Source organism: Octopus bimaculoides, chromosome 10 (genome assembly GCF_001194135.2).
Source record: "Octopus bimaculoides isolate UCB-OBI-ISO-001 chromosome 10, ASM119413v2, whole genome shotgun sequence".
NCBI lineage: Eukaryota > Metazoa > Mollusca > Cephalopoda > Octopoda > Octopodidae > Octopus > Octopus bimaculoides.
In genome coordinates, this window is record NC_068990.1 from 64,539,869 (window position 1) to 64,566,005 (window position 26,137).

The window sequence follows — 26,137 nt, forward strand, 5'->3', positions numbered from 1 at the left end:
ATATATATACATATATATATATACATATATATATATACATATATATATATATACATATATATATATATACATATATATATATACATATATATATATACATATATATATATACATATATAACATATATATAACATATATATATATATATATATATATATATATATATACATACAACTCATATATATATATATATATATACTTTTAATTCATGTATTGTGAGGAGCCAGATACTTTTTTTATAGACTTGTTGCCATTTCTGTGCAACCAGATGATTAATTCTAGTTGTCGACACATACATAGGATAATATGATAACCTAGCACACATACCCCAACAATTGATGGTAGTCAAGTGTTACAAGGATAAGGATGACTAAGAGAGAATTACAAAGATATCAAGCTACTGGGCCAGGTCATGAAAGTTACAGCAAAAGTTATAGCCCATTTAATTAGGAAGAGAATTAGATTAGATGAGATGCAGTTTGATTTTAAAGATTAACTGCAGAAGTATTTAGTTAAAATTAAGCCCTGCCTTTGACAGAATCTGGTGATGTGGTGGTCTCTGAGGAAGTTAGGGGAAGATTAAATGTCTTCTGAGAGCCCTACAAGCCATGTACAGGGGTACTGTCCGTAATGTAAGAGTTAACAAGTACAACAATGACTATAATGTGCATTCAGGAGTTCACCAGGATTCAGTTTACAATCCTCTCTCAGTCATAATCCTCCAGGCTGTAACAGAGGAATTTAATACTAGTTGCCCCTGGGAACTACTATATCCTAAGAACTTTGATCTTATAGCAGACTCTGTAGTAGAATTAGAAATGAAATTCGAAGAGTAGAAGCAAAACCTGGAATCAAAGGGCTTTAAGCTTAGTAAAGACCGAAAGTTCCAGTATGCAAGAAAACAGACAAACCACTAATCCTTTCATGAAAATAGCTCTGGTTGATGTGAAGGAAAGAAGTGGTTAGAAATTCCACACAGTGTACCCAGTGCAAGCTAGGGACCCACAAGAAATGCAGTGAAATCATGAGAAGGTTAAAGGAGAAAAGTAGACTTTGTATGTGACAGATGCATAGGAGCAATAAACACTAAGAACACACAAGAAATAGATTTTCTCAAAAGCCCAGATGGTTCCCTGGAGATAGTATATGATTACTAAAATAAGAACAGGATGGAGAAAGTCTTGAGAGTTATTGCCTCTGTTGGTTACAAAAGGACTCTCTGGTCAGAGTGAAAGGTAAATTGTATGATGCTTGTATACAAACAGCAATGTTACATACATGGTAATGAGATGTGAGCCTTGAATGCAGAGGATATGTGAAGACCAGAAAGTAATGAAGCTATTATGCCCTGTAGGAAGTGCAATGTATGACAAACTGAAAATGTGTTGAGAGAAAAATTGGGCATAAGCGGTATGGTCATGTAATGAGTATGGATAAAAACAGCTGTATAAAGAACTGTTGATTGCTTAAATGTGAATTGAACTTGCAGAAGAGAGAGGGAAACCAAGGAAGACATGGGATGAAGCAGAGACGGCTGATCTTAAGACTGAGTCTCTTGGAAAAGATGACAAAGGACAAAGATGATTGATGATTCAATGTGCTCAAGAAGATCCATTGGTCACATTGGAAGTCCTAAAAGAATTGCTTATATCTATATACTCACTACGTCCTGTCTCTGCTCTTGATCTGATCCCACCAAGCCTATCTCTAACCCTTTATCACCTCTCATCTTCCTAGAATGCATCCTTCCATTCCTCTAGCTATGGTAGTACTCAGCTACTGTAATCATGAGAGCAGAATTTGTTCATATTTCAACCCCACCTTAATGCTAGGAGTTATCTCCCCTCTCCCATGCAATCACTTTCTTTCGAATTCTATGTCTTCTAAGTTAATTGGTGAACTCACAAGTTTTAGAGACATGAGTAAAAAAAGAGCGCACTCTATAAAGTGGTTGATATTAGGAAGAGTATACAGCCGTAGAAACTACACCAAAGCAGACACTGCAGCTGAAGACAGTCCTCTAGTTCATTGGGCCCTGCCAAACCGTTCAACCCATGCCAGCATGGAATGGTAAGTTTGACAAGATTATGATATTATGCTAATTCTCACTACTCTGAAGTATTAAGGAGACCAACTTGAGTCAGAACCATACTTAGAAATTATTCTAGGCATGAGAGCCTCTTCAGCCAACACATTATATATTCCCCAAATCATACATGGTTCCTATTCTTACTTTATCATTGAACATTCAAAGATAAATAACAGGTAAAATATATTATTCAGGTTTAATAGAAAAAAAAAACCCTACTGAGGCTATTTCAAACTTACCATTCAGCCAGGAATAGATTCTTAATTTAGATCACCATCATCATTTAACACTCGTTTTCCATGCTACCATGGGTTGGACGATTTGACCAGAGCTGGTAATGCAAGGGGGCCGCACCAAGCTCCATTGTCTGTTCTGGCATAGTTTCTATAGCTAGATGCCCTTCCTAATGCCAACCACTTCACACAGTGTACAGGGTGCTTTTTATGTGGCACCAGGACAATGAATATCTTAATGAAATTTTGATGAGATTTTTAAATCTACCAACATTTTCTATGATAACACAAACAACAATAATGAAAGGGTCAAGATGACTCCCTAATCTCTTTTCTCATGTGGAAAAACAAGTAGCATGCAAGATACAAGCCCCACAGATGAAGGTCTTCTAAACAATCCAATCCTAAAATTTTATTCCAACACCCAGAGAAAGAATTAACAAACTGAGAATTTAACTCTTTAGCATTCAGACTATTCTGTCAAATGTATTGTTTATTTATTCACATTGTTTTCAATTAATTGTTTATTTTGGGATTGACTTTGTAGGGTTGTTGTGAAAGGCCTGAACTGGCTGGTCTGAACATAAAACAGATAGAATATTTTGGCCGGATATAATCAGTTTAAATACATATACTAAGAGTAAGAATTTCAAAAGATATCAAGAAATCATTTTCACACATGGATTTTTGTTATTCTCAACTATATTACTTTCTTTAAGTATCACTATTTACTCCAATATAGGAATATGTGCTGATGTAAGAAATTATTAATATGGAAATATGTGGCAAATGATGAAATCTTTTAAAACTGTTAGTAAAATGAAATTCAAATCCAAATTCGATTCCTAGTCTGAATTTATGTTGGTAATGTTCTTAGAACTTACCTCTTGTCTTCAAAAACAAAAAACTTAGATGAGAAACTGAGTTGAAATTTTAAGTATGATTTTACTTTTCATTCATGTGATGGCAATACCAGTAATATAGACTGAGAGGAATATAAAAAGATATTGCCTGAATTGCCATTCCTTTTGTTAAAGTGATTTGTAAATAATGATATCTTGTTTCAGAGTTTTTGCACCATCTTAAAAATAAACCTTTAGTATTACTCTTTCCCTTGTTAATTTGAACAAGAAATAATTCTACATGAGTATGGAGATGTGATAATGTGAAGGATGATAATTAGATAAAGGAGTGCCATCTGGAAGGAGCCTGTAGCAGAGGAAAGTATGGGAAGGGGTCAAGATTGATCTCAGAAGGCAGCAATGAAGGACAGCAACTTGCATGTATGGGGAAGACAAAAATTAAAAGATAATATTTTACATCAAACAATGATGGCCAAGATGAATTGACTGATAGCTTCTTAATTCATGAATTGGGGCTAGTATCGCAGAGTTGGCACTGTAGCTCCCCTTGATAAACTACTGACTCACTCCTCCCGTAATTACAGTGAAAAAGTAGAAGAGAAAGAAGATAATTCAATAAAACTGAGATATACTTTGGTGCTTAAGTCTCAATAGATGAATGCTGAGCTTAGCCTTTCTGCTATATTTACTAAATTGTACAGTACATTAAAAACACAAGTAGCCATATTTTTAAAGACAGTAGAGCTGACAGTGAAATAGTGTAAATCCCTCAGACTAGTTGCCTTTCACTATTTGCTCTGTACTCTCAACCATTTTATCTTTATCTGTTCAATAATTGTTGAAGAATGGTATAAACAATTTCTTTATCCTCAATTAGTCTTAAGAAATGTGTTGGTGATATTTGGAAATATGAGGCTGTCATTTTAAAGAATATATTTAAGGAAAAGAAGGTTTACTTACTTGGAATACGGATTTTTACTTTGCCACTTTGACCAAAACTGCCCTCAATAATTCCATTCTCACCACTTGATAATGTTACTTTGAGGTTGGCAAAGGCTTGTATATTTGTTTCTTTCTTGAATAAATCCTTGCCAATTAGTGAATGAGCATCAGTAACTCGTTCGACCCTACCTTCCCTGGACTTGATTTTAAATATCTTCAGTTCTGATAGTTTATTCTCTTTGTACTTTGAGTCAGTGTAATAAGTTAATAGCTGTCCATGGAATGCAATCCGGCACACATTGGCATTGATATCACTGTCGAGTTTGGAGCCAATCACTAGACAGGATGCCAAACAAGTAATGGGTTTTTCAAATTCCAAGAGAGCATATTGGCAGAGATTGGTCTGGTGGGGTTGCTTTTCTAATAATTCTTCTTGGTAATTATATTCTTTTGAAAGATCTAAAGTAGTATCTTGTTCAGAAGCACTTTCAGTGCCAAAAAATGTGACATGGGCCATGATAGTTTCATGACCCATGGTTATATGGAACTTGGCATTAGTGGATACGGTTCCTTTGTAGTAAGGGGTCTTCTTTACAAAGATTATTCCAGCATAAATAGTAGGTAAGGAACCTGGAGAACACACAAGGCCACGCTCAAGGTGTTTAGGATCAAACTGTGTCACACAAATACCAGCCCGGTCACCCTACAAAATAAGATGAAATATTAAAATATAGGCAATACAAACTTTCAAGAGTTACAAAACATTAACAGCTAGAATTTCCATGGCCTTAGGCAGCATTGAGCTTACAAAGTCAGAAATCAAGAGAGGAATAAATTAAAGATAACAGAATTTTAGCCTTTTAATTATTTCTTAATACTTTTCATTGCTATCATCATCATCATTTTAAATCTGCTTTTCCATGCTGTCATAGGTTGGGTGAGTCACCAGAGTCTGAGTCAGTTCTTACTGGGAATTACTACTAACCTAGAGGGATCATTTGTACTTTTTAATTTTTGTAGCAGAATAGCTCTAAACATTTTTTTCACTCAACTTTTATTCTTACAATTATGCTTTCAGAACACTCACTGCCAGTCGATTAGGTTAGCTAATTAACAAAATTATCTCCTGTGCAGGTAGCATGTAAAAAGCACCATTTGAGCGTGGCCGTTGCCAGTACCACCTGACTGGCTCTCATGCCAGTGGCACGTAAAAGCACCCACTACACTCTCAGAGTGGTTGGCATTAGGAAGGGCATCCAGCTGTAGAAACTCTACCAGATCAGATTGGAGCCTGGTGCAGCCATCTGGTTCACCAGTCCTCAGTCAAATCATCGAACCCATGCCGGCATGGAAAGCAGACGTTAAACGATGATGATGATGATCAACTACTTCTATGAAGCTTTCTGAGCGTATGAAAGAATTTATTTCACATATAAAGTCTTCTTGTTCTGTCAGCTTGCACCTCTTATGGATCCATAGTTTGCACTGGGTATGCCAGATGGTCGCTTCTACAATGGCTCTAGTTCTCTCTCTTCCTTCTTGTGGACTAAAGCTGTAGTCTTGGCTAGATTTATTTTGAGGATACCTTGATTCCAAGCATGGAATTTTTTCTGTTAAATGACGTCCTAACAAAATGCCAGTCTTAAAATTATATTATGGCTGGAGAATATAACAATAAACAGAAGGGGTCTGATAACTGAGTCTTGGAAGCTAAATTCCTCACAGAATTCATGGCTAAGTCACCAATCCTAATGACTACAGAACATGGAACCCAAAAGCTTTTTCCAATCAAAGTGAGTGGATTACTCCAAGCTCAGTACTTTTACAGTTGCTGCATCAAGAAAAGATATTGGCAGACTTTGCCTCAGAACAAATCCAAACTATATTGTATTTAATCTAATGCTCTTCCTAATCATCATTGTTATTTAACATCTGTCTTCCATACACCAGACTACCATGTCTGTTTTAGTATGGTTTTTACACTGGATGCCCTTCCTAACCCCAACCATCCTGTAGAGTGGACTGAATGATTTTTACATGGCACCAGCACAGACAAGGTCAATTTTGGTATAGTTTTTATAGTTGGATGTCCTTCTAAATGCCAACCACTTCACAGTGTGGACTGGATGCTTTTTACATGGCACCAGCACTGGTAAGGTCACCAAGTAACTTGCAAGACAAAGAATTTTGAGAGGGAGGTGGGCATTGCAGGAGATGATCTTGTGTCAGATGATGAAAGGTTAGAGTGTGACAGAGAGACACAGAGGCAGAAACAGGTGTCTTGCTATAGAGGAGGTACATGGTTGGTTAGTTAGTGAGTGAGAGGAGAGGAGAGAGGAAGAGAGAATGGGAGAGAGGAAAGAGAGAAATAGAGAGATAACAAGAAAGAGGACAGAAACAGGTGTGTTGCTGTAAAGGAGAGACTTGGTTACCTAGCCAGAGAGAAGAGCAAGCTATAACTCTTTCCAGTATCTCCCATATCCTGGTCCAATTTGATAAATCTATAGTTGACTATCCAGCATATCTCTTTTGCCCTTGTATCAGTTTGCAATGATACAACATCTCTTTGTATTTCCTAACTGATAAGGCATGTGCTTAGTGTATGACCAACCACACCAGATAGTTTCGACAACTAATTGGTTATCTCTGATGATCAAGCTGCCTTCCCCACCTTTATATCATTAATCATGCTTTGAACCACATAGAGAGCTGTCAACTTCAAAAATTACTCTCTGCTGGGCCATTTTTGGACCCACTTTCTCCCATGCATCTATGCTATAATGAAGAAAGTTGTTTATTAGTTAATTGGGAATATGTAATTTTTACTTAAAGTAATTAAGTTGACACTGTCTACAAATTTAAATTTTGATATTTTTTTTATCAAAATGTGATTTTCATGATTCATTTATTATTGAAAATTTCAATGTGAGATAGCATTTTTAAACACTGTGAGATAGAGTCCCCTCTTTGTCTCTTCTCTCACATTCTCTCTCAAACACTTCATCATGCTACTTTCTACACACATATCAGTAATGACATTTTACTAGATTATAAGTCTAATCCAGCATCAACCAAATTATATTGATTCCAGGCTCATTTTACATTTGTTGGGTGTTTTTGAAGAAATAGGAAACTGAAGAAGAAAAATGGTTTGAATTTAAGTCAATTGTACCAAATTTGTCTCATTTTTCTTTGAACTAAAGTATTGGCTCCAACTTTGTTTCTTCATAAATGAAAAATGAATAGTTTTTAATGAAATATCTTTCAGATGATGTAGATTATGATTATATCAGAATTTGTTGTGAAAACATTTTTGGAAGTGGAGGAGAGGAATTTTGGCGAAGTCATATGCCTCAACTTTGTTTCCATTTTAAAAGTGAAAGTTGCAATTAAGTCATAAAAAAAAATTGCTTTTGAGAACTATTCCTTCTGGAATTTGTTAAATGAATATTTTTTAAAAAAATGAATTTTTCCAGATATACAAAGGGAAATGAGAAGTTAGAAAAATTACACAAATTAGAAATCAAATATTACTTAGTGACCAGCAGAAAATTGCCCTTCTAGAAGTTGTTAAATGAATATTTTTTAATAAAATGCAATTTTTCAGAGATACTAGCATAATTTGAAGAAAAAAATACATATCAGAGGTGAAATTGTTAATGTGACAGTTTGGTTATGCTATAGGCCTTAGAATATACCCACTACATGGTGCCTGCTATTTTTAGCATACTAAATGACCATGTAGAGGACGGGCTACTTTTGAGTTTGATTAAAAGAGAGAGATTAACACCATGAGAAAATAAATGGAAGAAATATCTCATGAGTGAGTGAGTACTATTAGATGAATAAAGGATACAAAGGAAAATTAGAGACACGTCAAAAAACTACACAAATTGGGAACAAATGTGTCAATATCATTTAGTGACAAGTAGAAAACTGTTTGGAGATTGATCTTTTTGCTTGTTCTCTTCAATGAACATCTCCTTTCCATTGTGGAACCCATGAGGGTAAATGCATTAATATCATTCAATACATGCTTCTCTCTAACAAAATCTTGATTCTCTTCAAAAACATTAAAAAAAAAAAAACTGACAACTAGAGTAAATTTTCTTTGTGGCAATATTGCTGCAAACTGATCAGAACCAATTAATGAGGAAGTGTAAAAAGAAAACTATTTACAATAGTACAATTTTTAACACAGAAATTTGATTTAAAGAACAAGAGTAGTAGTGGAAAACTGTTCATTCACTTATCACACACACAACATACATACTTGGTATTGTGCTGCAAAACAAAATACTGAAAAGATAAACCAGAACTATTATCTTTTCTAATGAGTTCACTAAGAAATAATAACATTGTTTCGCCTTTGGTAAAAGTATAGGGAATATGTTGCAGCATTACCTCAGAGCACTCACAAGACACTGTATGTCCCAGCTGTTGGCTCATTGAAGCCAGACATAGTTGATGAGCATACTTCATATTTGCGCAGAGTTTAGTCATCATTGGTTGCAACAAGAGGGAAAAAACTAAGAGAGACAAAGAGGTAAGAAAACTCCTAAAGGAAAGAAAATGACTGAAAGAGTAAATTAGAAAAACAAATTGCACAATTCAGTTGAATAAGTAGAAAAGACAGTGGATCTTTTTTAAAACGGGGGCCACATTTTTCATTAATGTTTTACGTAGTGTTTTTGGTACCGAAAGACTTTCAAACTTTGTATACTTATCTATTTTGTGTTATAGAACAGAAAAATATTTTTGTATTCGAATTTATTTCATGTAAAAAATTGTCTTATTTCGATAATTTCAACCAATCACTGACAAGTATTCAGTTGTTTACATTTACTCCCTTTGGCTGATTAAGCGATGTAAAGCGTATTTAATTTCCATAGCTTCGTTTTGCTTTTTTCTTTTTAAATTTGCTGTTTTACCCTAGCCTTAACCCTAACCCTATCACCGATAGAATTGTTTCAGAATCGTTTGTTTATGTAGTCGGCACTTAATGTATATCGGCTGAATGGGCGTCAGTGATTGGTTGAAATTACAGAAATACGACAACTTTAACATGGAATAAGTTAGGGATTTCTTTTTTTTTAAAGAAGACTAAGAGAAAAAGATGTTTTATATGACACATTCTACCAGTGTTCCAAGTTTCAAAGTGTTTCGTTAATGAAAAATGTGGCCCCCGTTTTAAAAAAGATCCAAGACAGTTGATTATAGAAGATGATTTGGGGTGGATTCAATGCTGCTGGTGTTGCTAGATTTGAATGTGCATAATTCTTTTTAAAACAGGTGAGTAAAAAGATCTTCAACAGACATTGGATGTGAAAGATTTCCACTGTTTCAATGTATGAAGTCCATGACTAACACCTAAACAGAAGAGTGGAAATACAGATTGGCCAGTAGATAGAAGTTGAGCATTCACTAGAAATGATATTGCTTAAGTATGGGAATTAGAAAGGAAGATATAGCTTCTTGTTACTGTTGTACTGAGAAAGTGAATAAGCAGGTGTGGGTGGGTGGGGAATAGTGTACCATTCACAAATGATCTGCTTGTGGCAGTTAACTATCAGGCCCATTTTTTTCCATAAAATGTAATGGCTGCTATGGTGGCTTATAGTTCTTATGAAGTGTGAACACTGAAAACACTATCATCAGACTAATGTAGTTCAATGAACTATTCAGTTGTGAACTTATTGGTACATTGCATTTCTCTGACATTGAAAAGGTTCACTTCTAGTGACCTCCATTTCATTCATATGTATAGCAGCATGGTCACACAAATGAGGAAAGTATTAAACAGTGCAGTTGTCAACATGAGCCCAAAAGGCCCAGATGGCTACTCTCCGAAAACAACTTGGGCCATCGATTTTTAATGAACTAACAAAGTTTCCTGAATTTGAGTGAATAACCATTGTTGAACATTCAGCACGTTCTCTGTATACAATGTTAAATACCTTTGACAGTTTCCCAAACAGTCCTGATGCCATTCCTTATATTTCTTCTGAAGTTGCTAACTAAAAATCATAACAATTGTGGCAAAATCCATTGTGGCTTCAGTGTAACATTTAACATTTTTTAAAAATACTTTTTAATATTGATAGGATTAGAATTACCTCAGAACACTCTTAAAACAGTGTATGTCCTAGCTGTTGGCTCAACAAAGGATTAACAATGGAGCTAGACATACTTGAAGGACATACTTCATATTTGCGCAGAGTTTAGTCATCATTGGTTGGACAAGAGGGTGGGGGATAACTAAGAAAGAAATAATGGTAAGAAAACTTAACAAGGAAATGACAAAAAAGTTGAATATATATATTTAGAGAAACAGTTTAGCTGGTTCATTGGATTACCCAGGGTTTTACATCCATAAAGCGCTTAGCTTTTCATACATCTCATCATCATCATCGTTTAACGTCCGCTTTCCATGCTAGCATGGGTTGGACGATTTGACTGAGGACCGGTGAACCAGATGGCTCCAACCTGATTTGGCAGAGTTTCTACAGCTGGATGCCCTTCCTAATGCCAGTATATATATATATTACTGACGAGATTATATATATATATATACACACACACACATAACAGTGAATTCAGTTAACAAAGATAAAAAGGAAGAAAAATGAAGCAAAGAAAATGGAAAAAGGAATTACTATGACATAAAGCCTTACAGTGAGAAACATGGGAGAGACATAGCACTAACATGTTAAAGAACATATTAGGCATAGAAAAAGACGGTGGGATTGTTGAGTGTGAATGCCTTTCATTATAGGTTTACTCAATGATGATTAAATAACATTGATACATTTATTCTTCACTGACCTGAACAACTTTCTCAACAGGTAAATGAAACATTTGCATAGATTTAACATTCTTGGTCACTTTCAGAGATGGGATTTCAATGGTCTGAAAATATACAAATAGGAAGATTGCAAACAAATAATTAGATATTCAATTCCTCAAGATGAAAGTAGATGCATTTAGATCATCATATCAGCTGTTGCATATATTTATATTCTAAGCTTTTCTATTTTATTTTTACTCTCTATCAAAGGTGATCTAAATAAACAGAATACTTTTACAATGTCTGTTGTCTTGGACCAATGCATGTTGATATATACATGATTCTTCTGGTATAGGCACCCTATTTTCAGAAAAGGAGGAAGATAGAAAGTGAAATAAACTACAGTATACAAAATTAAACTGATACATGTAGTAATAAAATAAACCTGATGGTGTGTATGTTTGTTTGTGTGCAGTCTCTGCATATTATTCTAGAGATACAGCCAACTGCAGCCTTTTGTCTTCATATGAGAAATACACAATAAAGGCACTACACAAATCACAAATGTAGCCAGTATCAGGGCATATTTGCATTTAACAGCCAAGCATGATATGGATATGAATTTCTTTATTGTGGAGAACATGGAGACTAGTCTTTCATTTCTAAATGGAATATCTTACACATATCATTAAGTCTCACCGTTATCAACATAGAATTCTGTTACAAATCTAATGCAAATTACTCAACCAAATTTGCCCAAGGGAACAGAGCTCATGACCATGTACTTCATAGAAGATTCAAAGATCAAGTTAGTTCAAACTGAAATAACTCTGTCATTTCAAATTGTATTGCAACATTGGAAGTCCCACAATTATAACCATCACCATTTAATGTCTGTTTTGCATGCAGACAAGGGTTGAAAGATTTGAGAAGAGCTGGTGAGTCAGAAGATTGTAACAAACTCCTTTATCTACTTTGGTATGGTTTCTATGGTTGGATGTCCTTCCTAATGCCAACCACTTTACAATGTACTGGGTGCTTTTTATATGGCACCAGCACCAGTGAGGTCACCAAGTAACTCACAAGACAAGACTCCTCAACTGAGGATTGTGCAGAATTGAGGGCAAAAAACAAAAAAACAAAAAGTTACCTTCATGAGTCATACTGACTCATAAGGGCCGGTTTTCTGGCTTCATGGCATATATATATTCCCCACCTGGACAGGACACTGGTGCATCATAGGATTACTCATTTTTGCCACCAGAGTGGAGACTGGAGCAGCATGAAATGAAATGCTTTGCTGAAGAACACAATGCGTTGCTCGGTCTAGGAATCTAAACCACCATCTTACGGTCAGGAGTTCAACACCCTAACCACTAAGCCATGCACCTCCACATAGAGAAGTGAGGGTAGTGGTTTTATGCCAGGAGATGAACAATTAAAGTCTGAGAGAGAGACAGTAACAGGTGTCTTGCTCTAGGGCAGTGGTTCTCAACCCTTTTTTGCCTGTGGACCCCTTTGATTCCTGTTTTACTCTACTGGACACCCATACAAGTTTGATGCTTAAAAGAAAATCTCATAATTTTATAATTAAATGTTATTAGGAATTGTACAAAAAAACTGTTAAAATATTTTGTGTATTGTAGAAGCATAACCAATTTCTTGTACACAAATTTTAAGAAGAAAATCTTCTATGAACCACTATGGTTGAGAACTACTGCTCTAAGGGATATACATGGTTTCTACATTGGGAAAAGACAGAGATGACGAAGACATGTTCGAGTGTACCCTCAAGATACAGGAACCAATATGGTAGTAAACTCTTTAAGAAATATAATTATTCAGATCATTATATTATCAAATATCAATCAATTTCTTGAACTTCAGAAGTATTCACCAGATCAAAAGGCACCAAGATAGTTGGGTATTCAATGCAGTTTAAGCTATTCCTGTTTTATATCTTGAATGGTAAAAAGGTGTAAGTAATTACAGCTCAAGCTACAACTGCTGTTAACAAAGTGTAAATGGTTATTGTAACCTATCTATATTATTATCAAAAGAAACATCTACAAAGAAACATCTACAAAGAAACATATGGTCAAATAGATTTACCCTCTCTATATTTTCTAAAAGCTAGCTATGAAATGTGCTAATTAAGTTCTTCACTTGCAAAAAGTTTCCATTCATTTCCTACCCACGATCAACATAACTACATTTATGTTGTCTTCATATGTTGCTATGTGGTGAGAAAAACACTTCCCACCACCACAGAAAAAGCAAAATATAAATAGTACCACTATTCCACACTATTCCAGTTTATTTCCTGTATGCACATGTTAGAGCAACAGAGAAAGAGACATACTGCTCAGAAGGATAAGGGAGATAATGTCAACTTACAATTGATGCAGTTGCAAGTTTCAGTGGTTTCCAGACTCAATAAATTATGTTCCAGTAAAATGCACTTCCTCAGACACAGACAATACACACATTATATTAACATAATGAATATAACTTCACAAGCCATATAAATAACAACTCCTCAAATTCCTAACGTGTGAGGACTTTCTCATGATAAAAATATTATGTACTAACCTCATTAATAGAGACACTGCCATTGAGTACTGTTCCAGTCATCACAGTTCCTTGTCCTCGAATTGTAAAGCAATGGTCAACAGAAAAAATAAAGGGTCCAGTAAGGTTTCGCTCTGGTATATAAGTGTATTTCTTTAGGGTTTCCAGCAACTCCACAATTCCCTCTGATTTTGAAGTATCTCCAGTCTGATGGGATAAAACAAGGGCCACAAATTCAACAAATAATAATCTTCTTGCTTGTTTTCTTCAAATGTTACATGTACTTTCATTCAAGAATATCACTTTATTATATATATATATATATATATATATATATATATACATACATACCAGCATGGGTTGGACGATTTAACTGAGGACTGGTAGACCAGGTGGCTATATCAAATTGAAGCCTGGAGTAGCCATCTGGTTTCACCAGTCCACAGTCAAATCGTCCAACCCATGCTAGCATGGAAAACGGACGTTAAACGATGATGACACAAGTATACTGTCCAGTCGGTTCTTACTTTACCAAGAAACAAGTATGTATTTTCAGAAGTTGCTTGCTATTTCTAGCAAGATGAGTAACAACACAAGCTTTTTTACTGATTTATATCTTTTATCTTTTACTTGTTTCAGTCATTAGACTACAGCCATGCTGAGACACTGCCTTGAAGGATTTTTGTTGAACAAATCAACATCAGTACTTCTTTTCTTTTTCAGCCTGGTACTTATTCTATCAGTCTCTCTGGCCAAACTTCTAAGTTATGGGGAAGTAAATACACCATCGCTGGTTGTCAATCAGTGTTAGGGACAAATACAAAGGCACACACACATACACACACATAAGATGGGCTTCTTTCAGTTTCCATCTACCACATCTACTCACAAGGCTGGTCAGCCTGAGGCAGAAGACACTTGCCCAATGTGCCATGCAGTGGGATTGAACCTGGAACCATGTGCTGGGGAAGCAAACTTCTTACCACAGAGCCACACCTGTACCTGACATATGTTAATTTATTTCTAAGGAAGCAATGCTGTGTATCCCTTATTAAGTCAATATGAACAGAAAATAAAATATAATTCAATTCGTGGAGCCACTCACTACCAAAAACTGCCTTCATACAGTGTGACCACAGCTGATTGTCTCTTCATTACACATCCGATAAATAGTGAAGTGAAAGAACTGGGTATTGAACTTCTACAGTAAATTCAGGCCACCTAAAAGTTAAATAATGTTATGGTACTTCTACTGAACAACTATAAGCAGGCAAAATCTTACAAATATTATTCTGTTATAGGCTGGTAGAATCATTAGCATACAGGGCAAAATGCCTAATAGCATTTCATGTGTCTTTACATTCCAAGTTCAAATTCCACCAAGATTAACTTTGCCTTTCATGCTTTCAGGGTCGATAAAATAAGTACCAGGGATCAACTTAACCCCGCCTACTGAAATTGATGACTTTGCATAAAAATTTGAAACCAATATTATTGGGTCATCCCATAAATAATGCAGTTTTTTTTATACTTCTTTTATTTTTCAAAATTAAGATAACAAAGTTCTTTTTTTAATCTAAAATATACTCTCCTTCATTTTTTACAATGCTCTTCCATCTATCTGGTAGACTTGCAAGGCCCCTCTTCCAAAATTCACCAGTCCATGATGAAAAATACTCCTCCATTACTCTTCTGATCTCGTCTACAGAATTCATATTTTTCCCGTCCAAATGATTTCGAAGACTGTAGAATAAATCATAATCAGATGGGGCAATGTCCAGCGAATATGGTGGGCAAGACATTGTTTCCCATTCAAATTGTTCTAGCCTTTGGAATGTCATCCTCGCCTGATGGAAGAACACCTTTCATCTTGAAACCAAAGACAGTCATTTTTCTTCCAGCTCTGACTGAAGCTGCCCAAGCTGCTCACAGCAGATCTCCTTTGTTATCGTTTGGTTTGGGTTTAAAAGTTCAAAGTGGACTAAACCTTTCATATCCCACCAAATAGATAACAACACCTTACATGGGTGAAGACCTTCTTTAGCTTGGAGTGCCAGTGTTTCTCCTTTCCCAACCCACTGCATTTGGTCCAAAAACAGGTTAATTCATATGACATGACAGCAAAGAAGAGCACACATTCACTCTCTGCACGCGATTAGACTCGGAAAGTTTGAGAGGAACCCACTGACCCAATTTGCTGGCTTTTCCGATGGCACGCAGGTATCGATGAATGGTTGAATGACCAAATCCAAGCTTCTCTGCTAGTTCTTCAATAGATACAATAAGATTTTGTTCCACTAGGGTTTGCAGGATGTCCTCATTGAGCTCTACAGATCTTCCAGGATGAGACTCATCCTCTAGGCTGTAGTTTCTGGCTCAGAATTTCTGAAACCACTGTTGACACTGGCTTATGCTTATTGTCTGATCCCCATATACTACACTAATATTCTTCGCACTTTCCATTGCATTGTTGCCTTTCTTGAACTCATAAAGCAAATTATGCTAATTATGCTCCTTTGTCATTTCCATTGTAGCTTTGAAAAAATAACTTATAGTAGTTAGGCCTTCAAGGATAGAGTAGCCCAGTGGATTTTGATAAACTTCCTGAACATAAACGAAGGATAAAATAAAAGAAAGATGGAGCAAGCAAAAAAAAAAAAAGAAAGAAAATAGTAACTCAAGTTGACAAAATAGCATAATGGTTACAAAGAGATCTGCTAAGAACTCAAACAAACACTAACCCAGTTAATCCAAACCAATGTCAGAATGCAAAAGTATGAATAATGGTACCAACCTCAGTTCCTCCTGGATTAGCAGACACTGCAATTATTGGGGCTTTAGCAAACTTTGTAGACTCCAAGGTTTTCAGTAATCGCTTTGTCATCTGTAAATATTAAACATTTCAAATTTTAGAGTAGTAAATAGGATAAAGCAGTCCTATTATATGAAATATACCATCACTCACTTTTAAGTATCAATCATTGGAGTGAGCATGGAGGTGCCTGACTTAGTAGTCAAGGTGTTAGAAACATGATCACAAGATTGTGGTTTTGATTCTTGAACCAGGCAACGCATTGTGTTCTTAAGCAAAACACTTAATTTCACGTTGCTCCAGTTCACTCAGCTGGCAGAAATGAGTAATCCCGCGATGGTGTGGTGTCCCATCGTGATCAGGAATCTATACGCCAAGGAAACTGAGAAACCAGCCCTCATGAGTCAGAATGATTTGAGATGGAATCTTTACCTTTACCATTGGAATGAATTGAGGAATAAAAACTCTGGGTGAATAATACAAAACAGAAACTAAAATGAGTAGGAGCATTAATATATGCAAGTCAATAGTGGCTTGCATTAATGCATGCACATTAATTCATATAACTATTCAAGAGCAGAAAGCTTTTGCAAATTTGTCTTCTGCACACAGGAATTCATACAATTATGCAAAAAAATTTTTTGCATGTGATTTAAAAGCAATTTAGCTGTTATTTTTCGTACATCTCATGATCACCTCATACCTTTCTTGTCTCTTTGTCACTCTGACATATATTAATGTTTTTCAATATTTTTCTTCCCATAAATACATTTAATGGAATGGAGATGCATTGAGATTTAAGCAAAAAAAAAATTGGGTTTTTCTGTATTTTAAACTCTGATTTAAAAAAAAAATTCGAAAAAGAGCAGAACTTTTAGGATTCATGGGGCAGATGAGGTTTGAAAAATATTAAAACAGAAAAATATTTTTTTTCTCCATAATTATATGAATTCCTATGTGTAGAACACAACTTTGCAAAAATTTTCTGAAAATTCTAAAAATTAGAAACCTTATGAGAGGTTATATGGGGTGCTTAAACCAGAATTCTGCTTATTCAACTTAAATGATGGTGAATTTCATAGTGATTATGAGCCAACCTTTTCAGTTCATAGCAGCAGTTAGAAGAGTCTTGAAATGGCTACTATTCTGACTAAATCACACTGGCAGAGATAGTTGCACACAAGCCAAACCTAAAATATCATAGAGAATGCAGTCAATGGAAGGTGCATGACCCAGTGGTTAGAGCATCAGGCTCACAATCATGAGGTAGTGAGTTCCATTCCCAGAGCGGCTGTGTTCTTGAGCAAGACACTTTATCTCATGTGGCTCCAGTTCACTCATCTGTAGAAATGAGTTGTGATGTCACTGGTGCCAAGCTGTATTGACTTTAGCCTTTCCTTTGGATAACATCAATGGTGTGGAGAGGGGAGGCCAGTATGCATGGGCAACTGCTTGTCTTCCATAAACTTTGCCCAGATTTGTGCCATGGTGGGTAACTTTCTAGGTGCAATCCTATGGTCATTCATAACCATAGGGTGGATGTCTTAACAGTCAATGGAAAAAACATCCTTGTGGAATGGAATATTTAGAATCATGAACGGAGAGAGTAAAATAAAATAATGAACACATGAAGCTAAGAGGGAAAAATTAAGATGTCAGGAAGTTTGTTTATGACCTTCGTTTATGACGGTCTGAAATGAAACTTACTTTTTCAATTGTAGCAGCCTTTTTAGCCGGTGGCAACAAATCTGTCTTATTAAGTACAACCACCATTTTCTCACAGGCAATCTCTCCAACAACAAGACACTCAGCAGTTTGAGTTTGAATTCCTTTAGTGATGTCAACAACCAAAATCATAAGGTCAATAATCTGGGCACCTAATGAATGGAAAAACAAAATATTAAATAATTAAAAGAATATCTATTCTTCTTTGAGCAACATCAGAATGGGGACTTTGTGGTAATTTAATCAAGTCTGGTGCTTATATAAATAACTGAATTTGTAAATGAGATTGAGAAAACAAAGCACAGTAAATCATTTGGCTCAGCATTTTATACACTGTACCAACTCTACTGTTTATGTTTGGTCTTTGTGAATTGAATTTCAGCTCAGTATATTACTGGTATTAGTGTCATATTCATTTACTACAAACTAGCTTAAAAGCCACACTCCATGCAGACTTTTAAGTTAGCTACTGTGGAGGGCTAATTGTGCCTGTGGCCCAAAACTAAAGAGTGTCAAACAGCATGACTATTTACAATGACTATATGCCCTAGTGGGGTTTGATCAGAGGTTAAGGACGGATGAGAATTAATTCTGTAATGCAATCATTAGACCCAAGTTGAATTCCAACTGTTGGCCAATATGTCCCAAAGTACTTGTCTTGAGGTAAAATTAATGAAATGAATGTCATTTATCTCTCCACTTGATCTCTGACGTCATCAGACAGACACCAACCAAGATGGCATGAATCAGCCAAGCTTTACCTGCTGGAAATAGCAAACCCAAATGCTTTTAAATCAGATCCTAATGCAGGATGTTCAAGAACCAAATGAAGGACAGATTTTTAATCCCAGGATTATCCTGATTCCAAAACGGTATATGTCTATGTAGAGCAAATGTAGGCTGAAATACAGGCATCCCAGACAGACAGCATTTCACATTGATTATTATAGATAATTATTATGCTGGTACTCCGTCGCTTACGACGTCTAGGGTTCCAGTTGATCCGATCAACGGAACAGCCTGCTCATGAAATTAACGTGCAAGTGGCTGAGCACTCCACAGACACATGTACCCGTAACGTAGTTTTTGGGGATATTCAGCGTGACACAGTGTGACAAGGCTGACCCTTTGAATTACAGGCACAACAGAAACAGGAAGAGTGAGAGAAAGTTGTGGTGGAAGAGTACAGCAGGGTTCACCACCATCCCCTGCCAGAGCCTCGTGGAGCTTTAGGTGTTTTCGCTCAATAAACATTCACAACGCCCGGTTTGGGAATCGAAACCGCGATCCTATGACTGCGAGTCCGCTGCCCTAACCACTGGGCCATTGCGCCTCCACAGATAATTATTATACTTATGTTAGCATGATCATAATTTTTGATATGTTTATTAATGCTATATCAATTTAATTACTACAGATTATTTACAAATGTCTAGCTGGTATACCCTCCCCCACCACCACCACCACACCTTACTTCTCCTACTCTTATCAATATGGAGACAGCTTCATTCTCATGGTCTAGACTACCTTAAATTCCCTGTCTACAGAGCAGAAACAACCTTTATTCATAAAGACCTTACATTGTCACATCACACTCATGAGGTGGCTTTCCAGCTGTAGTGAAAATAACCAAGAAAAGTGTTCTGTCCCAAATTGTACAGGGAAAACACAGACACTGCAAACTACACCATTGGCAATCCCACTGTTCATAACAACCTAAGGCATTTGCTATTAGTCTATCACAGTATATTGCTTGGTAGTTAAATGAGAGACAGCCATACGCCAAGCTACCTTAGATCACCAATGTAGTTTTCCTTAGTAAACAAACCCCATTCCCCTCTCATCCAAGATAATAATTAACAATTTCTTTCTTAATATATAAAATCAAATCTAGAAACACAATATAAAAGATCAAAGAAAAAAATTATTGAGAGGTTGAGAGTCCACAGTTGAACTACCAATAACAAAATGAAAAAACTGACATCAAAATGTTAATGTAGACATGAGCAATGTTAAATTGATGTTAAAATTAAGGTAGACAAGAGGGCTGTTAATCCTACTGTATAATGTGAAAGAATACTTGGTGTTGAGCAGTAAGTAACTGGTGGAGATATCCTTAGAAGACATAAACCAAGAAAGATTCATGATGAAGTTACAAAAAACAGCAGCAAAAAATGTTAGGCTTGATACGATTTAAATACATGACAACATACCAGCATGGAGAAAAAGAGGAATCAAATGAAAGAAAGATAAGTAAAATAAAGCTGTAAAAATTCTTCTGATTTTAAAGCTTGATCTTGTGAAAATGGCATCTACACAGAATGGAAAAACATAGAAAAGTATATAATGCTAGATAATAAATCTTAGCCCGTTTAACCTTTTTGATATCAACTCACTTGAGACTGACCTTGGTTCTATGATACAAACTTCTTTTAAAGTGACCTAAAGTAAAAACTTTCCATAACAATTTTGTTCCAAATACCATTTTCATAATCCTTTCTACTATAGGCACAAGGCCTGAAATTTTGGGAGAGTGGGTAGTCAATCATATTGACCCTGGGGCTCTACTGGTTTGTCATTAACTCAGAGACCTGGGAGAGCCTTGCAGCTATCCGGCCAACATGGAGGAGCACCTTGAATGAACACCACAAGTCAGGGGAAAAGAGGTTAATAAGCACAACAGTATGTGTGAGCCCATCAAAAGGAGCACAGTGACTCCAATGGACATTAAGACTGTATACAAATGTGCTCTATGTGACAGACTGTCACTCATGTATAGGTCTGTTTAGCCACCTGAAACACCTGTTTTCAGCTCCAGCTGAGCTGAAAACAGCAAGGATATAACCCATGGTCAGCAACTGACCAAAGGAGGGCTCTACTGGTACATATTTCATCAACCTCAAAAAGATGAAAGGCAAAGTCAACCTCAGTGGAATTTGAATGCACCCAGCGTCGTCTTTCTGGCACTTGTGCCTGTGACATGTGTAAGGATTTTCGAGCGAGATCGTTGCCAGTGCCCCTGGACTGGCTCTTGTGCGGGTGGCACATAAAACACACCATTTTGAGCGTGGCTGTTGCCAGTACCGCCTGACTGGCCTTCGTGCAGGTGACACGTAAAAGCACCCACTACACTCTCTGAGTGGTTGGCGTTAGGAAGGGCATCCAGCTGTAGAAACTCTGCCAAATCAGATTGGAGCCTGGTGTTGCCATCCGGTTGCACCAGTCCTCAGTCAAATCGTCCAACCCATGCTAGCATGGAAAGCGGACGTTAAACGATGATGATGATGATGACAAAATGCTTAGTGGCATTTTGCCTGAGATGCCAACGATTCAGCCAGCTTCCCACCTTAACCCTTTTGATACCGACCAGCCTGAAACTGCCTCTGGCTCTGTAGTACAAATGTCTTGTTCTCAAAGATTCTGAATTAAAGTCTTCCACCAAATTTTAGTCACAATTTACGTTCCTAACACTAGCTTAATGATAACTAAGTTATTTTCCTAAATTCTTTCTTATATTTAAAATTAATTGAAAGAAACACAGAGCATCTCAACAGAAATATGGTAACAAAAGGGTTAAATATCATTTTAATAAAGGCAGAATTATTTTAACTTCCTTATTTTCAACAGTAACTGAAACAAAGGTAGTGTATATTAATAGAAATATGGTAAGAAAAGGTTGAACCCAATAAGTTGGACCTTTGACTGGTAGATGACTACCTTAAGTATTCGGGCAGTGAATATCATTGAGATGGAATACAAATGTAAGCAGACCCACCACATAAATGTTTGGCTGACGTTAAGTTCAGCCCCCATCTTGTTGATATGAGGGATTTTGGATTTGACAGTTTAACCAGATTTGTTATGAAGATTTTGAAAAACTTCTTTCAATAATAGGCGCAAGAGTGGCTGTGTGGTAAGTAGCTTGCTTACCAACCACATGGTTCTGGGTTCAGTCCCACTGCATGGCACCTTGGGCAAATGTCTTCTATAGCCTCGGGCCAACCAAAGCCTTGTGAGTGGATTTGGTAGACAGAAACTGAAAGAAGCCCGTTGTATATATGTATATATGTGTGTGTGTGTGTCTGTCTGTCCTCCCCATCCCCTCCAACATCACTTGACATCCAATTCTGAGTGTGTTTACGTCCCCCATAACTAAGCAGTTCGGCAAAAAGAGACCGATAGAATAAGTACTAGGCTTACAAAGAATAAGTCCTGGGGTCGATTTGCTCAACTAAAAGGTGGTGCTCCAGCATGGCCACAGTCAAATGACTGAAACAAGTAAAAGAATAAAAGAGAAAGAATCAACTCTGATTTGATATTCTACCAATTAAACACCAGGACAAATACTTTCATACTTTTATAATGATAGTAGATAATATTCAAAAGTCAACGTTTACGTTTATTATCATTATGTTCTTATGTAATATAGTTTACAAGACTTTATCATCTGCATCTCTTCAAGAAGAGTGATAACATATTTCTAATCTTTCATTTAGCATCACAGAATCAATCTGTACATAAAAACCAAAAAACTTTACCTGGCATGGCCTCATTACAAGCTACTAGACCAAGCCAAGTCAAAGCTGCTTCACCTCCTTCAATTAGATGTAACAGTTAAGAAATCCTTAGCACAATCTAATAAAACATTATACAAGATGTTTAACTGCCAACTCACCTGCCAAGTTACAGACTCAGCTACAACAAGATTTCAATATCAGTGCTATAATAAACACTTGTTTTCCAAAATTTTTATGATAGGATACAAAATGACAGAAATGTTCCCAGCTTGTAATTGTTTTCTTATCCAGGATACTGCTAGAGAGAATATTTTAGTTATCCAATAACTCGCAAAATCAAACATATCTTTTACTAAAGAATTCCAGGCACTGATTTTAGCTGACTGAAATGGTTCTTGTCACTTCATGAAATGAACTACAGGATAACATGCCTAGAGGTGATTTTCTTGTGATAAGCAATTTTCCAAAAATACTAAAATGTAGAAGAAAAAAAATGGGTGTAGATAGATGAATAGTTTAAAAAAATTATCTGGAATGGAACAGGGACTTGCAGACAACTAGAATAATGATAGTAGTCATTAAACTGGCTTTTGATTTGATTAGTTGACTCTAATTTATCTGAGACAAAATCATCCCTTTCACTTATATAAAAATATGAACAGTAAAATGATGTTTTAGCTTAGCATGGAGTTTTAGCCTGAATGTATATAAAATCCAGGTTACATTTTATTTGTTTAAAGTGTGTGTGAAGGGAATGTACGGCTGGTGTACTTCAACCTTGATCTTCCAAGATATAAAATTAAATGGAAATGTTCTAAGTGATATAGCTAATATACTATATATATATATATATATATATATATATATAACAAAGACGAAAGCTAACGATATCCTAAAGACCTAATAATAGTTATGTATGTGTTTTTTCGTGTTTTGTTCGAAAGGTAACCACTCCTGAAGAAGTGCCAAACGTCTAAATCCAATGGACCAGTCACTGGATAAGTTTGGCACAGAAATGTTAACATAGAGTGGTGAATAAATCGATATATCGAATTTGAAGTCTCTGTCTCTTTTGAATATGAAAATTTAAAAGTTTAAAAACCTTATGATATATATATATATATATATATATATATATATATAAAATCTAAATCTTTAGTTAAAAATAAATCAGACTTACTTCCTAATTGGTGCCCTCAGACATATGATTAAGATAACCCTTTTTGTTTACCTAGTAAATAATGTGCTAACATGCAACTGGTTGCTCAGTGGCAGTTGGTCACTTTGTAAAAAGAAATTGAGACTATCTAAAAGAAAATTGAGGAAATAATTTGGTACAATGAACAAGTGAGATAGTTTACTTTCTGGATCCCTGATATGACATTTATATAAAAAGAACATTCTGGACACTTAAAATAATTATATGTAATGCATTAATGGAAATAATTACATCATAATGCAAAATATAAATAAGATAATGCATTGTAAATTGTGTTAAAAAAATGTAAAAAATATGAATTAATATTTTGTATCTGTCCAAAACAGAAACTGACAATTTATGCACCATTAACAATACATTCAAGACTAATCCAGTTACATCTTGAAGTTTATACATCACATGATATATGGTTGGTTAGCAATGATGTCACAGAATTTCCTTGCATCAATTCTTGTATTCTTTTACTGGTTTCAGTTACTGGACAGTAGCCATGCTTAGACACATGAATTTTAATAAATTATATCAACCAAATTCCTTTTTACTTTGTTGCAAAGTGGACATTAGCATAACAGGAATTAACTTGGACAAACACCACAGGGTATTTCTGTTCACACATACCCCTATTTACTTCTAGCTGATATAAACACACACACACACACACACAAATGACTTCTGCACAGTTATTCACAAGCTATGGCTATGGTAGACAGGAACGAATTTAGAGCTGTAAGATTGCAAAACAAACTTAGTCACAGTCATCATTGTACTTAATAGATATATATATTTTTTTTTAATAATGAGATGCATAAATATTTGGATAATTTTCCTCTTGGTTCTTCTTTCAAAATGGAAAATGGAAAATGGGTGTTAATCAATCACACAATAGTTATAGCTGTTGTGTTTAAGATATAGGTTGTATGTGTTATAGAAGTAATCTCACAAAATATATTGTAACAAACAACTTTTGGCAGAATTCTGGTTTAATCACCCTTATAACTTTTTTAATTTTTGGGAATCTTCAGAAAATTTCTGTTCTACAGATGGGAATTCATATGATAATGAAATTTTTTGTATTTTTACTTTTTAATTCCCCACCACCACCACCAATCTTATCCGAATTTTTGTTTTTAAATTAGTTTAAAATATGAGTAGTCCAGGATTTTTTGCTTAGATCCTAGAAATGGGTCACCCTTGGGTGCATCATGCCATTAAATGTGTTTATGGGGAGAAAAATATTAAAAAAACATTGATACATGCCAGAGTGACAAAGAAACGAGGAAGGTATCAGTTGGTCGTGAGATGTGTTAAAAACACCAATTAAATCGCTCTTAAATGAGACAATTTCTTTCTTTCCATAATTGTATGAATTCCCATGTACAGAACACAATTCTTTTTTTCATAATAGGATGAATTTCCGTCTATAGAACACAAATTCGCAAAAATTTAATGAAAATTTAAAAAAAAAAATTGAGAGGTGCTTAAAACTAAAATTCCACCCAATCTCTTGCTAAAAAAATTACCACCAAAAATACTACAATACGTATGGACACAAGGCATCAAAAGAACTTTCTAGACACCATTTATTTGGTTGTTTCCAAATCTCATATTAATATTCTGCTGTGTTATAAACACTGTGATATCTGCTGGGCAGTTACAAATTTCTCAAGAACTAGAGTCTGGTGTGAGATATGTGAAACACCACTAACTGTTAACACTGACAGGTTAAACAATTTTTGAAACTGAGATTTGTTGTTTAATTGGTAGCGTGTTATTTCCCTTACTTCAATTGTTTAATATAAGGTAGCTTTCGTTTTGTACTGGAGATGACGAAGGACATACTTAAAAACGTATTCAGCAAATTTACAGATTGTTAAGGGGAAATTTTTGGTTAAAGCGGCGCCATTCAAATTGAAGTCAATAACTGTGCAGTATTTATATAAATAACGGTAATCTTCAAGTTTAGGGGGATAAAAAAATTTTAAAAAATATTCAAGGGAAATAACTGAACGACTTACCAGTATTATCCGTTTTCTTCTAGCTGTTTATAAATAAATCACACCCTAACCCTAACCCTAACGTCAATCAAATCACGTGTGATTTATTTATAAACAGAGATGTACGGATAATACTGGTAAGACATTCAGTTACTTCCCTTGAATATTTTTATTTATTTTTTTTTTATCTCCTAAACTTGAAGATTACCATAAATAACTTGGCTGTCGGCGTATTGAAATGAAACGATAGCCAGGAAATTGTAACTTGTCGAAATTTATTTTGACTATATATGTCATTATGTCTAACCCATGTCGGGCCAGTAATACATCTATATTCATACATTACTCTTCTGAAAAAACTTTCAATTAAATAATCGTATTTTTT

General features: G+C 35.5%; 1 protein-coding gene across 2 annotated transcripts in view; it reads right to left on the minus strand.

The window, feature by feature from the left end:
- The window catches only part of LOC106879759 (selenocysteine-specific elongation factor), a 34,309-nt gene that overhangs the window by 6,781 nt on the left and 1,391 nt on the right, over positions 1-26,137 (minus strand). The window contains exons 2-7 of one of the 2 annotated variants that reach the window (XM_014929444.2): positions 22,698-23,011; positions 18,005-18,174; positions 16,280-16,369; positions 13,507-13,692; positions 10,953-11,036; positions 4,146-4,830 (exon numbers count right to left, since the gene is read on the minus strand). In XM_014929444.2, the coding sequence (XP_014784930.1) occupies positions 4,146-4,830; positions 10,953-11,036; positions 13,507-13,692; positions 16,280-16,369; positions 18,005-18,154 (1,195 nt within the window). In that variant the 5' untranslated portion in view covers positions 18,155-18,174; positions 22,698-23,011. The remainder of the gene's footprint in view (positions 1-4,145; positions 4,831-10,952; positions 11,037-13,506; positions 13,693-16,279; positions 16,370-18,004; positions 18,175-22,697; positions 23,012-26,137) is intronic. The other variant, XM_014929443.2, reaches the window with a different exon arrangement.